We start from the raw sequence: 19,405 nt of genomic DNA, 5'->3' as shown, positions 1-19,405 counted from the left end.
GGAATAGTTGTGGATTTGCCAATGGGGAGAAAGGTTTGAGAGTGGGGTGGGATTGACCTCCCATTCCATGTGGACTGTCTCTTTAAGCTGCTGGCCTGGGAGGAAGTGTTAGAGACGCCAGCCATGGGCAAGGCCTCCTTCCTGGAGCACAGTCCCTCCACCAGAGGAAACAGAGCCAAAATGTTTCTTGAGGCAAAACGCGAGACAAAAGGCAGCTTGTTGCAGAGGCTGGTGGTTAGGCGGGAAGCCGGAGCCTGTGTGGTCTCTTACTTGCTGCATCACTGCATTCCCCTCTCTTCAAAAATCCATTCAAACCTTGGTAAGATCATTGCTTTGAAAGGGATTTGAATCTTTCATTTCAGCAGCTTGCTTTGACTTTATTATTAGGTTTTGAAATACCTTTTGTTTTTGAAAAAAAATGAAGTTACGTTAAACTTACAGCATAAAACAGATCACTCTCTACGTCATGCTCTACATTAACCCACTCTCATCCCTCTACATCTCACCCCATCCTCATATCGTTCCTATCATAGAATTCCTACAGAGCAGGAAGAGGCCGTTCGTCCCATTGAGTCTGTGCCGACCACAATCTCACCCAGACCCTATCCCCATAACCCCACATATTTACCCTAGCTACTCCCCTGACACTTAGATCAATTTAACATGGCCAATCTACCTAACCCACACATCGGGACAGCACAGTGGTTAGCACTGCTGCCTCACAGCGCCAGGGACCCGGGTTCGATTTCCAACTTGGGTCGCTGTCTGTGTGGAGTTTGCATGTTTTTCCTGTGTCTGCGTGGGTTTCCTTCGGGTGCTCTGGTTTCCTCCCACAGTCTAAAGATGTGCGGGCTAGGTGGATTGGCCATGGTAAATTGCCCCTTAGTGTCAGGGGGACTAGCTAGGGTAAATGCATGAGGTTGTAGGGTTATGGTCTGGGTGGGATTGTAGTTGGTGCAGACTTGATGGGCCGAATGGCCTCCTTCTGCACTATAGGATTCTATGATCTTTGGACTGTGGGAGGAAACCCATGCAGACACGGGGAGAATGTGCAGACTCCGCAGAGACAGTGACCTGAGCTGGGAATTGAACCCGGGTTCCTGGCGCTGTGAGGCAGCAGCGCTAATCACCGTGCTGCTGTTCCTCTGTTCCTTTCTCCCTTGTGTTTATCCAGCTTCCCCTTGATCAATAAAAAACTCAGCTTCGGCACTCTGGTGCTGAAGTGAGGTGCACATTCTCACCAACCTCTGGGTGAAGAATGTTTTTCCTGAGTTAGATTAATTGGTGACACAAGTGGAAGCATCTTCTCTATCGTCTACCCCATCAAACCACTTTGTGATCTTTAAAAGCTGCGGAGTGAGTTGATCGAGGTCTTCACTTTTTTCTAAGAGAGTGAAGGAGTTCCAGCTTGTTCAGTCTTTCCCGATAATGCATCTGCTGACATTTCGTGCAGTCGGCAACTGCATTCGGGGGCGACACAGTGGTCAGCACTGCTGCCTCACAGGTTCGATTCCCGGCTTGGGTCACTGTCTGTGTGGGGTCTGCACATTCTCCCTGTGTCTGCGTGGGTTTCGTCCAGGTTCTCTGGTTTCTTACCACAGTCCAATCGATGTGCTGGTTAAGTGCGTTGGCCATTCTAAATCCTCCCTCAGTGTACCCGAACAGGTGCTGGAGTGTGGCAATTCGGGGATTTTCACAGTAACGTTATTGCAGTGTTAATGTAACCCTACTTGTGATGCTAATAAATAAACTTCTAACACATTGGTAGCTCAGTGGGCAGTGTGCTTCCCTCTGAGACTGAAGGCCGCGGATCTGAGCAAGTATTTTCTTGTACCTGCCGTAAGGTGTTATTTTAGGGAGGAATGATTCTGGCTGGAGTTCGGGATTCACGGGCTGTCTAGTGCCTTGCTCAAGTGGCCATTAGCCGGACTGCTTGGGCAATGTGCATCGACAGGCTGTTGAACAGTGTGAGGCATCACAGCCCCAGCTTTGGAGAGTGATTGGTGCTTCTTTTCCCAAAGCTTAGCCCAGGGACATTGAAGCCCAATAGCAGCTGCTCCAGGAATCAGGCTGGTGTCAAGCATAGAAACAGGAGTAGACTATTCAGCCCATTGAACTGCTCTCCCACTCAGTATAATCATGGCTGATCCTTAATCTCGACACCATACTCCTCTCCCCCCATACTCCTCGACACCTTTAGTGTTTAGAAATCTGTTAAATATATTCAACAAGTTGGCCTCCACAGCTTTCTGTGGTTGAGAATTCCACAGGTTCATCAGCTTCTGAACAAAGAAATTTCGTCTCATCCCAGTCTTAAAATTTATTGGAGTTCTATGAGGATGTGTCTAGGGTGATGGATAGAGGAGAGCCGGTGGATGTGGTCTTTCTTGATTTTCAGAAGGCGTTTGACAAGGTACCTCACAAGAGGTTATTGCAGAAGGTAAGGGGGCATGGAGTTGGGGGTAGGGTGTTAGCGTGGATAGAGGATTGGTTGTCAAATAGGAGGCAGAGAGTGGGGGTTAATGGGTGCTATTTGGATTGGCGGTTGGTGACTAGTGGAGTGCCCCAGGGGTCGGTGCTGGGGCCTCAGCTATTTACCATTTATATAGATGATCTGGATGAGGGAACCGAGTGTATGGTGTCGAAATTTGCTGATGACACCAAGATTGGTGGAAAGGCAAATTGCACGGAGGGAGTGGAGAGTCTGCAGAAGGATCTAGATAGGCTGGGCGAATGGGCCAGGAAATGGCAAATGGAATTTAATGTTGGCAAGTGCGAGGTGGTCCACTTTGGTAGGAATAATGGTAGGAAGGACTATTTCTTACGGGGCGAAAAACTGCAGCAGGCGACGGTGCAGAGGGACCTCGGGGTCCTTGTGCATGAGTCGCAAAAACCCAGCCTGCAGGTGCAGCAGGTGGTCAGGAAGGCGAATGGGATGCTGGCCTTCATAGCGAGGGGGATTGAATATAAAAGTAGGGAGGTCTTGCTGCAGCTGTATAGGGCATTGGTGAGGCCGCAGCTGGAGTACTGTGTGCAGTTTTGGGCGCCGTACTTACGCAAGGATATTTTGGCCTTGGAGGGAGTGCAGAGGAGGTTTACTAGGCTGATACCGGAGTTGAGGGGGTTGAGCTATGAGGAGAGGCTGAATAAACTGGGCTTGTACTCGTTAGAGTTTAGAAGAATGAGGGGAGATCTCATTGAGACGTATAAGATGATGAATGGGATGGATAGGATAGAGGTGGAGAGACTCTTCCCGCTCAAAGGACAGTAGGACTAGGGGGCACAGCCTCAAGATAAAGGGGGGGGCGGTTTAGAACGGAGTTGAGGAGGAACTTCTTCACTCAAAGGGTGGTGAATCTCTGGAATTCTCTGCCCGTTGAAGTGGTGGAGGCTACCTCGCTAAATATTTTTAAGACGCGGGTTGATGGGTTTTTGATAAGCGAGGGGATTAAGGGTTATGGGGAGAGGGCGGGAATGTGGAACTGAGCCATGACAGATCAGCCATGATCTTATTGAATGGCGGGGCAGGCTCGAAGGGCCAGATGGCCTACTCCTGCTCCTATTTCTTATGTTCTTATGTTAAATGGCCTACCCCCTGTCCTGAGACTGTGACCCCTTGTTCTCGACTCCCCCACCCCCCCAGCCAGAGGAAACAACCTCTGCATCCGGTCTGTCCAGCTCTGTCAGAATTTTATACATTTCAATGCAATCCCCTCTCTTACAACACTACAAGAGGCTGTTCGACCCATCGTGCCTATGCTATCTCTTTGAAAGATCTATCCAATTAGTCCCACATCCCCTGCTCCTTTCCTGAGAGCCCTGTAAATTTCTTATTTTCCAGTATTTATCCAATTCTCTTTTGAAGTTCTTGTTGAATCTGCTTCTATTGCTCTTTCAAACAGTGCATGCAGATCCCAACAACCAATATAAAACTCCCCTCATCATCTGTCTGGCTCACTTGCCATTACCTTCAATTGGTGACTTTCCGGCTTATTTATTTATTAGTCTCAAGTAGGGCTTACATTAACACTGCAATGAAGTTAGTGTGAAATTCCTCCAGTCGCCACACTCCAGTGCCTGTTCAGGTCAATGTCCCTAACCAGCACGTCTTTCAGAAGGTGGGAGGAAACCAAAACACTCGGAGAAAACCCACACAGACACGGGGAGAACATGCAGACTCCACACAGACAGTGACCCAAGCCAGGAATGGAATCCGGGTCCCTGGTGCTGTGAGGCAGCAGTGCTATCCACTGTGCCAGTGTGTGGCCCCTTTACCAACCTTTGGACTCATTCTCTCCCTAATTATTCTAACAAAATGCATTGTGATTTTGAATTCATGGTACCATGATTCATTGAAATAAGTTCTGACAGGAGATTTAACTTGATTTGGGGTTGCATGAATTACTTAATTATCCTGTCCAGTGGCCACATATAGCCTTTGACCATCACTTCGCTGATTCAGTGTAGGTTGCATCCGGGTCACCATGACATTACTTTTGAAGAAAACTTCTCTACCAGTCTCCCTTTTTCTGTTGCCAAGCTGTAACTATCCTGGGAGTGTTTGATGGGGACAGTGTAGAGGGAGCTTTACTCTATTTTTTTTTGTTCATTTGTGAGATATGGGCTGGGCCAGTATTTATTGCCCATCTCTAGTTGCCCTTGGAGAGCAGGTGAGAGACAACCACATTGCTGTGGCTCTGGAGTCACATGTAGGCCAGACCAGGTAGGGACGGCAGATTTCCTTTCCTGAAGAGCATTAGTGAACCAGGTGGGTGTTTTTCCAACAATCGATACTGGTTTCATGGTCACCAGCAGATTCTTAATTCCAGATGTTTCCACTTGTGTCACCAATTAATTTAACTCAGCAAAAACATTCTTTACCCAAAGGTTGGTGAGAATGTGCAACTCATTGCAACACAAGAGTGGCACAGCTGAATTTCTTATAGATTGAGGGGAAGTTAGATAAACACAAGGAAGAAGGAATGGAACATTATGGGAACAGTGTAGAGGGAGCTTTACTCTGTATCTAATCCCATGCTGGACCTGTCCTGGGAGTGTTTGATGGGGATAGTGTAGAGGGAGCTTTACTCTGTATCTAATCCCATGCTGTACCTGTCCTGGGAGTGTTTGATGGGGATAGTGTAGAGGGAGCTTTACTCTGTATCTAACCCCGTGCTGTACCTGTCCTGGGAGTGTTTGATGGGGGCAGTGTAGAGGGAGCTTTACTCTGTATCTAACCCCATGCTGTACCTGTCCTGGGAGTGTTTGATGGGGGGACAGTGTAGAGGGAGCTTTACTCTGTATCTAACCCCGTGCTGTACTTGTCCTGGGAGTGTTTAATATTGTCAATGTGTTCATAATATACAAAAAATAATTTTATAATTCATTCCCAGAATTTGAACATTGGTAAGACCAGCATTTTTTTGCTCACCGCTAATCTTGTGAAGGTGGTGGTGTCACCTTCCTGAATATATCTGAGTTGCTTGCTGCACCATTAGTGCAGTTAAGAGTCAACTACATTTACTGAGCATCTGAAGTCACATGTTGGCCAAACTGGGTAAGGGTGGCAGAGTTAATGGATACACATGAACCATTTGGAACTTTATAATAATCCAGTAGTTACATGGTCGTTATTATTAAGGTTATCTTTTTATTCCAGGTTTATTTAATTCATTGAATGTTGGTTTCAGAACTGCTGTAGTGAGATTTGAACTCTTGTCTCTGGGTCATTCGTTCAGGCCTCTGGATTACTTGTCCAGTGATTTGTGCTGCCACATCCCTTGTTAAATGAGATGGGGTTTTTTTTCTGCAGTGCGTTCCATTGAACTCTGCTCGTCCTTCCTGTTTCTTCGGGTCTCTCTGTGTGCTCGCAGCACTGGGTGACGTCAGTTGAAAAGACTGTACGCTGATTCTTGTCTCTCAGCTCCTGCCATGACTGTGTGCGCTGCGCCTTGGGGTTTAATTAGCCACTGAGCTGCCAGGACCTCTGACAGATCCCCATCACATTCCCGACATTCCGACTCTCTCTGTCTCTCTCTCTCTCTGATTCCCACCCTCCCTCTCTTTGGTTACATCACTGACCTCTCGAAAGTGTTTCTGTGAAAAGAGTTGAAAGTTAAATAGTTTTTTTGTTCCACTGTCCAATGTTCAGCTTCATATTCAGCGTGTCAGAAAGAGAGGCATAGAAGAAGCCCCTGCATTTCTATAGCACCTTTTGTGTCTGCAGGACCTTCGCAAATCTCTTTCAAAAAAAGAGTTTTAAAGTTTATTTATTAGTATCACATGTAGGCTTACATTAGCACTGCAATGAAGTTACTGCACCACACTCCCAACACCTGCTCGGTTACGCTGAGGGAGAATTTAGCCTGGCCAATGCACCCTAACCAGCGCATCTTTCAGACTGTGGGAGGAAACCAGAACACCCGGAGGGAACCCACGCAGACACCAGGAGAATGTGCAGACTCCACACAGACAATGACCCAAGCCGGGAATCGAACCCAGGTCTCTGCTGCTGTGAGGCAATAGTGATAACCACTGTGCCATCGCGGTGCCTCACAGCACTTTACAAGTCATCACACTTCAGAAAGCTTAACAATGTAGGAAACTTGGCAGCCAATATCTGAACAGCAAGATCCCACGGGCAACAATCGGGGGAGATAGTGGCACAATGGTAATGTCACTGGCCAAGTAATCCAGAGGTGATCTTAATGTTCTGGGGGGAGAAGGAGGGACAGGTTGAAATCCCACCACAGCAGCTGAGGGGAAGATACATTCAGTTGATAAGTCTGGAGTATAAAGCTAGTCTCAGTAACAGTGACCATGAAACTATCATCGACTGTTATAAAAAGAAATCTGATTCATTAATGGGGGCCGCATTTGGCGCAATGGCTAGCACTGCTGCCTCACAGCGCCAGGGACCCGGGTTCGATTCCTGGCCTTGGGTCACTGACTGTGTGGACTTTGTATGTTCTCCCCATGTCTGCATTGGTTTCTTCCTGGTGCTCTGGTTTCCTCCCACAGTCCGAAAGATGTGCTGGTTGGGTACATTGGCCGTGCTAAATTCTCCCTCAGTGTACCCGAAGCGGCAACTAGGGGACTTTCACAGTAACTTCATCGCAGTGTTAATGTAAGCCGACTTGTGCCACTAATAAACAAAATTTAAACTTCAGTGTTCTTTAGGGAAGGAAATCTGCTGTCCTTACCCGGCCTGGCCTACATGTGACTCCAGAGCCACAGCAATGCGGTTGACTCTCAACTACCCTCTGAAATGATGTAACTCGCTACACAGTTCAAGGGCAGCTTAGGGAATGGTTACATCAGTGCTGGCCACAGTCCATGAAAGAATAATTTTTAAAAAGTCATAGTTTTGTGTAATCTATTTTTCCCCTCGATTCCTCTTCCGGTTCTATTGCCAACAACCTCAATCTGTGTCCCCTTTGATTATGGATGTTTTTGCTGGAATGAAGGCTTCATTTCCTGCACAAGTTGTTGGAACTATACAAGGCGTTGGTGAGGCCGCACCCGGAGTATTGTGCAGTTTTGGTCTCCTTATTTGAGGAAAGATGGGGTGGCATTGAGGCGGTTCAGAGGAGGTTCACTGGATTGATCCCAGAGATGAGGGGTTTGTCGTATGAAGAGAGATTGAACAGTTTAGGCCGATACTCTCTGGAATTGAGAAGAATAAGGGGAGATCAAATTGAGGTTTACAAGATGATAAAAGGTACGGATAAAGTAGACGTGGAGCGGATGCTTCCTCTTGTGGGACATTCTAGGACGAGAGGTCACAGTCTGAGGATAAGGGGCAGCAAATTTAAAACAGAGTTGAGGAGAAACTACTTCTCCCAAAGGGTTGTGAACCTGTGGGATTCACTCCCCCCAAAGTGCGTTGGGTGCTGGGACAGTGAGTAAATTTAAGGAGGAGTTAGACAGATTTTTAATTGGGAATGGGTTGAAGGGTTATGGGGAGAAGGCAGGAAAATGGGGATGAGGAGCATATCAGCCATGATCGAATGACAGAACAGACTCAATGGGCCGAATGGCCTAATTCTGCTCCTATATCTTATCCTATGTCAGAAAGAGAGGCATAGAAGAAGCCTCTGCATTTCTATAGCACCTTTCGTGTCTGCAGGATCTTCCCAAATCTCTTTCAAAAAAAGAGTTTTAAAGTTTGTTTATTAGTATCACATGTAGGCTTACATTAGCACTGCAATGAAGTTACTGCACCACACTCCCGACACCTGCTTGGTTACACTGAGGGACAATTTAGCATGGCCAATGCACCCTAACCAGCGCGTCTTTCAGACTATGGGAGGAAACCAGAACACCCGGAGGGAACCCACGCAGACACAGGGAGAATGTGCAGACTCCACATAGACAATGACCCAAGCCGGGAATCGAACCCAGGTCTCTGCTGCTGTGAGGCAGTAGTGATAACCAATGTGCCATCGTGCCTCACAGCAGTTTACAAGTCATCACACTTCAGGAAGCTTAACAATGTAGGAAACTTGGCAACCAATATCAGAACAGCAAGATCCCACAGGCAACAATGGGGGGGAGATAGTGGTACAGTGGTAATGTCACTGGCCAAATAATCCAGAGGTGATCTTAATTTGCACATTCTCCCTGTGTCTGCATGGGTTTCCTCCCTATATGTTGGTTAGGTTAATTGGCCATGCTAAATTGCCTCTTAACATCCCAGAATGTGTAGGTTAGAGGGATTAGCGGGGTAAATATGTGCAGTTATGGCAATAGGATCTGGATGTAGACTCAATGGGCTGAATGGCCCCTTTCTTCATTAGGGAATTCTATGAAATATTGAAGTATGTTGTAGGAGTTGCGATTGTATCAAGGACTATAGTGGTAAGGTTACTTTTAAAAGGCTGTATGTCTGTAGGAAGAATAATGGGCGCAGGGAAGAATGAACCAGGATGGAGATTGTGCAGACTTAATTATAACGCGAAGAGGAAGGAGAGTGGATCAGGGGACAAGACAAGATCAGAGAGGGAGTAACCATAGTATTGTCAATGAGACAAAGGGCAGCAGAGATGGAGGATAGACAGCTGAACAATAATTTGCATTTATATAACACCTTTAACATAATAAAGTACTGCACTGGATTATCAACAAAACTTGGCACCAAGCCACAGCAGGAGAGAGAGAACAAGCTTGATCAAAGAGATTGGCTTGAAGGTGCATTATAAAGGAGGAGAGTGTTGGAGAGATTTAAGGAGGGAATGCTAGAGCTTTAGGTTAAAGTAAAAGTTTATTTATTAATGTCACGAATAAGGCATACATTAACACTGCAATGAAGTCACTATGAAAATCCCCTGGTGCCATGCTCCGGCGCCTGTTCGGGTACACTGAGGGCGAATTTAGCACAGCCAATGCACCTAACCAGCACATCTTTCAGACTGTGGGAGGAGACCGGAGCACCCAGAGGAAACCCACGCAGACACAGGGAGAACATGCAGACTCTAGACGGCAGTGACCCAAGCCAGGAATTGAACCTGGGACCCTGGTGCTGTGAGGCAGCAATGCTAACCACTGTGCCACCCCAGGCAGCTGTAGATACGATCATTAGTAAAGGGATGAAAGGATTGGAAAGGCATAAGAGATCAAAGCTGGAGGAATGCAGTGTTTTGGGAGGGTTGGCAGGCTGGAGGAAGCTGGGCAGCAGCTCAGTTCACCCGTCTGGTTTCTGCAGCAGAGTTTTCCCTGATTTCCCCTCCTCCTAACGTGTCTTATTTTCCTTTCCAGTGCCTCGAAAAATTCCCAGTCATCCAGCACTTCAAATTTGGCAGCTTGCTCACCATCAACCCAGTGGGTTCCTGAGCCAGAGGAAAACGGGCACCCGAAACGCCAGCAGCCTGGGATCCCCCTCTCTCCAAACAGCTGCAACGAAACAAACTTCCACCAAAAAAAAAACAAACCATGACTCTTGTTTTCCTTTAATAGAAATTTCCTTTTGGTTTTGTTTTAAGTGCGGACATATCTCTCTCTCTCGAGTGAATTGGTGTGGATTTTAACGGGGGAAATCGCACTTCACAGGGGCAAACAGACATCGAGCAGATTGGCTGTTTGCTGCCAGAGTTTACTGGTTGGCCCCTTCTCCTCACTCTCTGTAGCACAATCTACGATCTGCATCTCCGGCGTGGTGACAATATCTGACCTGATACGTGCTTTTCGGCTCCTGCTGCGTTCGAGCAGTGCTTGTTCGGTGACGCGCCACAAAGCTTCCTCTGCTGTTGCTGCCACTCCCAGTCCTGACAGCACGATAAAGTGAAAACTTCACCTTGCTTTTCTATGTCTATCTCCCTCCTCCTGCCCCACATCACCCCCACTCCCCCCCCAACATTGAGCTAGTATCAGAAAGTTCAGAATTGCCCACACAGTTTAAACAGCTCCTCCAAAACCGCCCATCTCAGTTTAAGGTTATTTAAAAAAAACCAATTCATAACGTTCTCCATCTGATTGTAAAGTAATCTGGGAAGATCTCACCCCATGCCATTGGAATATCCCCGCCGCAGGAATGAGGGGGGAAAGAGAATACACAAATGTTTCAATAAAATAGATTTAACAGCTTGAGAACGTGCCTTCGATCTATGGGGTGGGAGCAAAAATTCTGTGCAGATTAAATCCAGCAAACTGTGTTTAATTTGAAAGGAAAACTACTGCCTTGGTCAGGGGATGTTTTCCTTTCCCCCTCCCCAACCCAACAGCCCTGAAATTGAGGGGAAATTGGCGCTTTTAATAAAATAATTCACTCTATTAAGGTAGAGATGTTCTTAAATGTAAAATGGGGCAGTTCTGTGAAGTAACAAGTTATCAAACCACCCCCCACCCCCCCCCCCCCCCCCCCCAGCCATTCTCACTTCCCACCCCGCTGCTCCCCACCTTCCTTAGCACCCTGGTTTCTGCGATTTTAAGTGTCAGCTTTTAAATAAGGGAATGATCGCCAGTAACTGAAGTTTTCCATTACTTGATTTGGTTGGATTTATTCTCAGCCTGCCATTCCTATTTAAACAGTAAGTATAAATCTCATTAGACAAAGTATTAGGCAATGCAGTATTTAAAGGATGTGGATAATCTCAGCCCTTTACAGTGTGTTTGTGTGTGTGTCAGTCCAGGAATATACAGAGGACAACGCCTGGAATGTTTATCAATGACATTTAAACCCCTCGATGGAACCTACTCCTGTGATGTTATTGCATATAATAAAAAAAATTAAAAGGATTGCGGTTTCTCCAAACTCACTGGGGATGACTTCTTTCTATTTGAAGAATGCCAGAATGATTTGGTTTGATTTATTATTGTTACATGTATTAACCTGACAGTGAGAAGTATTGTTTCTTGTGCGCTATACAGACCATTCATAGAGAAGAAAAGGAGAGAGTGCAGAATGCAGTATTACAGTCATAGCTAGGGTGTAGAGAAAGATCAACTTAATGCGAGGTAAGTCCATTCAAAAGTCTGACAGCAGCAGGGAAGACGCTGTTCTTGAGTCAGTTGGTACATGACCTCAGACTTTTGTATCTTTTTCCCCAAAGGAAGAAGGAGGAAGAGAGAATGTCAGGGGTGTGTGGGGTCCTTGATTATGTTGGCTGCTTTGCTGAGGCAGCGGGAAGTGTAGACAGAATCAATGGATGGGAGGCTGGTTTGCGTGATGGATTGGGCTATATTCCTGACTGTTTGTAGTTCCTTGCAATCTTAGGCAGAGCAGAAGCCCATACCAAGCTGTGATACAACCAGAAAGAATGCTTTCTATGGGGCATCTGTAAAAGTTGGTGAGTCGTAGCTGACATGCCAAATTTCCTTAGTCTTCTGAGAAAGTAAAGGCATTTGTGGTCTTTCTTAACTATAGTGTCAGCATAAGGGGACCAGGACACATTGTTGGTGATCTGGACACCTACAAACGTTAAGCTCCTGACCCTTTCTACTTTGTCCTCGTTGATGTAGACAAGGGCATGTTTTCCTTTATGCTTCCTGAAGTCAATGACAATCTCTTTCGTTTTTGTTGACATTGAGGGAGAGATTATTGTTGCCGCACCAGTTCTGCTGTTTGACCATTCATACCTTCTGTTCTTTCTATGGGCTGCCGTTAGCAGCCTTTCCCCTTGTTTTTGTGGCTATGACTCATCTTTCATTCCCTCCCCCTGCAGAATAAATATCTCCCACTTTCTATGCCTTTTAGCTTTGACAAAGGGTCACCTGGACTCAAAGCATCAGCTCTTCTCTTTCCCTACAAATGCTGCCAGACCTGCTGAGATTTTCCAGCATTTTTTCCCAATGGGATGGCAGGTCTGTCATCTGAGGAGAAACTAAGTTGGTTAGGATTATATTCACTGGAGTTTAGAAGAGTGAGAGGGGATCTCATAGAAACTTATAAAATTCTAACAGGATTAGATAGAGTAGATTCAGAAAGAATGTTCCCATTGATAGGGGAGTCCAGAACTAGGGGTCATAGTTTAAGGATAAGGGGTAAACCTTTTAGCACTGAGGCGAGGAGAGATTTCTTCACCCAGAGAGTGGTGAATGCGTGGAATTCACTATCACAAAGTAGTTGAGGCCAAAACGTCTGAATCCAAGAAGGAATTAGATATAGCTCTTGGGGCTAAAGGGATCAAGGGATATAGGGGGGGGGGGAAAAAGGAATCAGGATATTGAATTTGATGATTAGCCATGATCAAAATGAATGGTAGAGCATGCTTGAAGGGCTGAATGGCCTACTCCTGCTTCTAGTTTGTGTTCCTAAAACACAATGGGCCAAGTGGCCTCCTCTGGTTGTATGATGCTGCGATTTTAGTTGTGAGCTCATGAGTTGGAACAAGAACAAGTAGCAGGCTGAGATTTTGATTTGACTTATTATTGTCACATGTATTAGTGTAGAATGAAAAAAGTATTGTTTCATTTCATTGGGCTTCATTCATGACCTTTTGTAGTTTCTAGATGTGGTGGTTACTGGTACGACATCCCTGAGAGGTTTGGGGCAGCAAGGCAAGGCAGCAGGAGAGGAGCTGTAATGGAAGCAAACCTTAGCACAGGGCTGTGGAGAGGGGAGGAAAGAAAAGGAATTGGAAGACTGGATGAGTAAACAGGTGTTGGCGTTCACTTCAGGAGACCTCAGATGGAACCTAGCCACCTGATCAGATACAGGGCTTTGTCATTGTGGTTCTGAGTCCCACAGAAACACAACAACAACAACTTGTAGCAGCCCAAGTTGCTTCACAGGGGCAATTATCAAACAGAATTGGATATTGAGTCACATAAGGAGATATTAAGATGGTTGGCCAAAACCTTGCTCAAAGAGGGAGGTTTTACAGAGCATCTTAAAGATGAAAAGTATTGTTTCCTGTGCACTACACAAAGCATACCATTCATAGAGAAGGAAAGGAGAGAGTGCAGAATGTAGTGTTACAGTCATAGCTAGGGTGTAGAGAAAGATCAACTCAATGCGAGGTAGGTCTGTTCAAAAGTCTGACAGCTAGAGGGAAGAAGCTGTTCTTGATTCAGTTGGTACGTGACCTCAGACTTTCGTGTCTTTTTCCCCAATGGAAGAAGGTGGAAGAATGTCCAGGGTGCGTGGGGTCCTTAATTATTCTGGCTGCTTTTCCAAGGCAGTGGGAAGTGTAGACAGAATCAGTGGTTGGGAAGCTGATTTGCGTGATGGATTGGGCTACATTCATGACCTTTGTAGTTTCTTGTGTTCTTGGTCAGAGTAGGAGCCATACCAAGCTGTGATACAACCAGAAAGAATGCTTTCTATGGTCATCTGTAGAAGTTGGTGAGAGTCATAGCGGATATGCCAAATTTTCTTTGCCTTCTGAGAGAGTAGAGGCATTGATGGGTTTTCTCAACTAGGACAGGTTATTGGTGATCTGGACACCTAAAAAATTGAAGCTCTCAACCATTTCCACTTCATTTCCATTGCTGTAGACGGGGGGTACGTTCTCCACTAGGCTTCCTGCAGTCGATGATTATCTCCTTTATTTTGTTGACATTGACAATAATCTCTCCCTCAGCGCACCAGTTCACCAGCTTCTCTATCTCATTCCTGCACTCTGTCTCATCATTGTCTGAGATACAACCCACAATGCTGGTGTTATCAGCAAACCTGTAGCTCATATCAAGTCATTGGCAACACCAAGAATGTAATTTTCAATGGACGCAGGATAGCCATTTGGTCTTTAATTGATAATTTACAGATTAGGAAATGATCTATTAGGGGGCATTTTCCTTGACCCCAGGCAGCCTAGAGGGAATTTTAATCTGCCTCCAAGTATGCTTAACTTCCAAATTTCCATACCCTTTGAGCAAAGGTTTTATTAAAAGCTGCAGAGTTTACTTGAACTGCAAACTGTGACTGAGATTTATTTTATATTAATGACAAAATATTACTCTGTACAACTGATGTCTGGCTGGCTTCCTACAAACAGCATCATGGCTGTCATTTACATGAAACGCCACCAGAGAGCACTAGATCACAGTCTGACAAGCAGGCAGGCTCTAGGAAGTGAATACACTGGCTGAGTTTTCCATTGCAATGCTTGAGTCAATATCACAGCTTGGTAGAGCGTTTATGTACAAGGAAAGTCCCTCAAATGACCCAAGTGGTTTAAACCCACAGAGCAGGAGGCTGCAGATTCAAATCAGGCTTTTTTTTTTTTACTTACGTTGGCAGATCAAAAACCTCGTGACAACTGGATGTGAGAATTAGTCTCTGTACAACTGGATTGGAGAGAGGCAGAGTTCTGCTGCTGGCCAATTATCACTTTCCAATGAGAACGAGTGGCTATGAAAATGGAGAATGAGACACAATTGTGACGCCTACTGTAGTAGGATAGTCTGACATTAACTGTCCAGTCAACAGACATGAGGAACAGCCAAGGTAAAAGAAAAATTACTGCAGGTGCTGGAATCTGAAACAAAGGCCAGAAAATGCTGGAAAATCTCAGCGAGTCTGACAGTCTCTGGAGAGAGAGAGAACAGAGCCAATTTCCACAGATGCTGTCAGACCTGCTGAAATTTAAGCATTTTCTGCTTGTTGTGTAGGAAGAATGGTCACTTGGAGGATGAGATACCAGTGCCTACAGAATAGAAACCCACAAGAGGGAGTGGGATAAATTAACCAAGAAAAAACCCAATGGAAAGAATTTTATGAATATCTCATACCTCACAACTCAACTTTTACAGATGCACCATAGAAAGTATTCTTTCTGGTTGTATCACAGCTTGGTATGGGCTTCTGCTCTGCCCAAGACCGTAAGGAACTACAAAAGATCGTGAATGAAGCCCAGTCCATCACACAAATCAGCCTCCCATCCATTGACTCTGTCTACACTTCCTGCTGCCTCGGAAAAAGTAGCCAGTATCCTGGACATTCTCTTCCACCTCTTTCCATCCGGAAAAGATACAAAAGTCTGAGGTCACATACCAACTGACTCGAACAGCTTCTTCCCTGCTGCTGTCAGACTTTTGAATGGACCTGCCTCGCACTAAGTTGATCTTCCTCTACACTGTAGCTATGACTGTAACACTACATTCTGCACTCTCCTTCTCTATGAATGGTATGCTTTGTCTGTATAGCACAAGGAACAATATTTTTCACTGTATAGTAAGTAGTCTTTCAATGTTTTGGAGCACTGACCCTTCACCTGATGAAGAGCTCCAAAAGCTCATGCTACCAAATAAACCTGTTAGACTTTAACCTGGGGTTATGATTCTACTTACTGTGCCTACCCCAGTTCAATGCTGGTAACTCCACATCATGGCTTTCACTGTATACGTGACAATAATAAATCAAATCTTAATATTGTAACTGACATACCGGATATACCCTACACCTATTCCTCTTTGTAACTTCAATATTCTAACCATACAATTTGCATAAAGAATTTTTTTAACCTTTTTAATTGTGGTCACAAACCTTATGGCTTATCACTGACACAGCAATTAGAACAATCTTCATTTACTTTACCATAACCCTACAAAGCCTTGAACAGTTCAATCACATCATCCCTTAACAATTGAGCTTTCTTACAGGAGGTTAAGATTCTTTTCAGTCTCATCTGTCAAAACCTCTGATAAAAATGCAAATCTTTTCTGCTCCTTTTAAACCTCCTTTTGTTGTCTGGAGGGGTGCAGGAGGAAAATAATACAGTCAGAGTCCCTACAGTGCAGAAGGTGGCCATTCGGTCCATCAAGCCTGCACTGACTCTCTGACAGGGTATCTTACCCAGGCCCTCTCCCCTGCCCTATCCCCATAGCTCCACACATTTACCCAAATATGTGTAGGATAATCCATCTATTCTACACAACTTTGGACACTAAGGGACAATTTACCATGGCCAATCCATCTAACCTGCACAGCTTTGGAGTGTGGGAGGAAACCAGAGCAAACCCTGCAGACACGGGGAGAATGAATGCCACAGTCACCCAAGGCTGGAATGGAACCCAGGTCCCTGGTGTTGAGAGACAGTGGTGCTAGCCACCATGCCAGCCCAGTTTCACCATCTTATCATAATCTATCAGATCAATTCTTGCTCTGGTTCACTGTCAATTGCAACTTTAATTCTAACTTCTAATACAGCCTCATGTTTACGACACTACTTCATTGGTTTTACATCTTCCTTGTGTAGAATTGTAAACAGTCCCAAATGCCATTGATAGATTTTTGACACATGTTAAGGAATGCAGGAACAGGCCATTCAGCCCATTGCATCGCTCTTTTTATTCCTTCATCTGACTTGGATATCACTGGCTTGTCCAGCACTTATTGCCCAAGAAGGGGGGCTGAGCCACCTTCTCGAACCATTGAAGTCTCTCTGGTGCAAGTACAACCAAAACACTGTCCTTTTGAGCTTAATCGATTTGTTCCATCTTCAATGGCCCAAGTATCAACAAATCTTTACTTCCCAACTCCCTAGACAATCTTTCCTCATTACAGCACTTCCTTTCTCCATTATTGCTTCCAAAATTTATTACATCACATCTCCCAATGATGTATCTGCCCACCCCTTGTGTAACATCCCAATGGATCAAACCCCTTTCCATTCACTCCCATTGTGCACAATCCCAATGGATCAAACCCCTTTCCATTCACTCCCATTGTGCACAATCCCAATGGATCAAACCCCTTCCATTGGGATTGTGTGCAATGGGAGTGAATGGGAAGGGGTTTGATCCACTGGGATGGTGCACAATGAGAATAAATGGGGTCAAACCCTTCCCATTCACTCCCATTGGATACAATCCCAATGGATCAAACCCCTTCCCATTCATTCCCATGGACACAATCCATATGGATCAAACCTATTCCCATTCACTCCCACTGTACACAATCCCAATGGATCAAACCCCTTTCCAATTCATTGTAAGAGGTCAGATGGCAGAGATATTAAACAAGTATTTTGTATGTACAGGTAGAGGGCACAGAATCCACACAGTGGGGAACACCAAGTCCAGTGTGTGAGAAACTTAAAGTCATTAATTTCAGAGAAAGAACTATGGGGGACTCTAAAAGCAGACATCCCCTGGACATGGTGGGATCTTGTAAGAAGTGATTACTGGGACGGTGTTGTGATCTCCCAGAAGCCCCTTAATTCTGGAACCGTTCTGGGGGTAAATCAGAAAGCAGCAAATGTATCACAGGTCAAGAGAGGTGGTTGGAATGGGTGGTGGTGGGTGGAGAAGGAGGGGAAGCAGGGAACTACAGGCCAGTTAGCCTGATATCAGAAGCTACAATCCTTGATTAAGACTGCAGTAATGGAGCATTTAGAAAAGTCACAATAGGTAGAGTTACCATGGCTTTATGAAAGGGAAATCGTATTTTGTCAAAGCTATTAGACCGAGTAGGGAATTAAGTCTGAGGTCACGTACCAACTGACTCAAGAACAGCTTCTTCCCTGCTGCTGTCAGACTTTTGAATGGACCTACTTCACATTAAGTTGATCTTTCTCTACACCCTAGCTATGACTGTAACACAACCTTCTGCACCCTCTCCTTTCCTTCTCTCTGAGCGGTATGCTTTGTCTGTATAGCAGGAAAGAAACGATACTTTTCATTATGTTAATACATGTGACAATAATAAATCAAATCAAATGGGGTGGCACAGTGGTTAGCACTGCTGCCTCACAGCACCAAGGACCCAGGTTCAATTCCAGCCTCAGGTCACTGCCTGTATGGAGCTTGCACATTCTCCCCATGTCTGCATGGGTTTCCTCCAGATGCTCCAATTTCCTCCCACAGTCCAAAGACATGCAGTTTAGGTGGATTGGTTTGCTAAATTGACCCTAGAGTCAGGGGGATTAGCAGGGTAAATATGTGGTGTTACGGGAATAGGACCTGCGTGGGATTGGGCTCGGTGCAGACCTGATGGGCCAAATAGCCTCCCTTTGTACCGCACAGGTCTACGATTCCAAATCAATTCAAAAATGGGATAGATTTCACAGATCTTGCAACTCCAAACTGGACACCATGATACACCGTGGACTGAAGAACAGCTTCTTCCCTGCTGCCACCAGACTTTTGAATGGACCTACCTTGCACTAAGTTGAACTTTCTCTACACCCCAGTAACACTACAATCAGTACCCTCTCCTTCCCTTCTCTATGAACAGTATGCTTTGTATAGCAAGCAAGAAACAATACTTTTCACTGTATTGCAGGGCACACATAAATCAAATCATGGAGCACATCAGGGGAAGCCAGTGGATCTAATATATTGAGATTTTCAAAACACATTTGATAAGGTGCTATGAAGAGTGGTTACACAAGGCAAGGTCATTGCTGAAGGGCAGAAAGAGTACGAATAAATGGTTGTTTTTTGATGGTGGTCTCTCACTAACGGAGTGCTACACAGATTAATACTGGGGGGTCAAATGTTCACAATCTGTATTAATGAACTAGATGAAGTGACTGAATACTCCGCTCCTGAGTTTATCGATGCTACAAAGCCATGGGGCAGTAAGCTGTGAGGAGGATACAAAGAAATGTAGTCATGTGGAATGAACAACAAGATGGCAGAGGGGAGTAGAATGAGGAGAAATGGGAAGTTATTCACCTGGAAGAGCAGCAAGGCAGAATATTTTTTTAAAAAAGAGAAAATAACTCATGCTGCACTCAAGGATTTGGGTGTCCTTGTACAAGAAGGAACATGAAAAGTTCACATGAAGGTACAGCGAGCAATTAGGAAGACAAATGATGTGTCAGCCTTTATTGCAAAGGGGGCTGGAATACAAGAGTTAGGAAGTTGTAGTGTATTTGTGTCGGGTTTTAGAAAGCCCACACTGGGAATACTCTGCATAGTTTTGATCTCCTTACCCAAGGAAGGATACATTCGCCTTCGAGGGGCTGCATTAAAAAGGTTCACAAGACCAGATTGCCAGGATTGAGGGATGTCTTCTGAAGAA

General features: G+C 45.3%; 1 protein-coding gene across 2 annotated transcripts in view; it reads left to right on the top strand.

Annotated features, from left to right (window-relative positions):
• The window catches only part of ptpa (protein phosphatase 2 phosphatase activator), a 56,473-nt gene extending 45,957 nt beyond the window's left edge, over positions 1–10,516 (top strand). For both annotated transcript variants that reach the window (XM_080211968.1, XM_080211967.1), the window contains one exon: positions 9,757–10,516. In XM_080211968.1, coding sequence (XP_080068094.1) covers positions 9,757–9,831 — 75 coding nt within the window. In that variant the 3' untranslated portion in view covers positions 9,832–10,516. The remainder of the gene's footprint in view (positions 1–9,756) is intronic.
• Positions 10,517–19,405: the final 8,889 nt, after the last annotated feature.

This window comes from Carcharhinus amblyrhynchos, chromosome 25 (genome assembly GCF_965287045.1).
Source record: "Carcharhinus amblyrhynchos chromosome 25, sCarAmb.v2.hapA, whole genome shotgun sequence".
NCBI classification, from domain to species: domain Eukaryota; kingdom Metazoa; phylum Chordata; class Chondrichthyes; order Carcharhiniformes; family Carcharhinidae; genus Carcharhinus; species Carcharhinus amblyrhynchos.
This window is presented reverse-complemented; position numbering and strand designations above follow the sequence as displayed.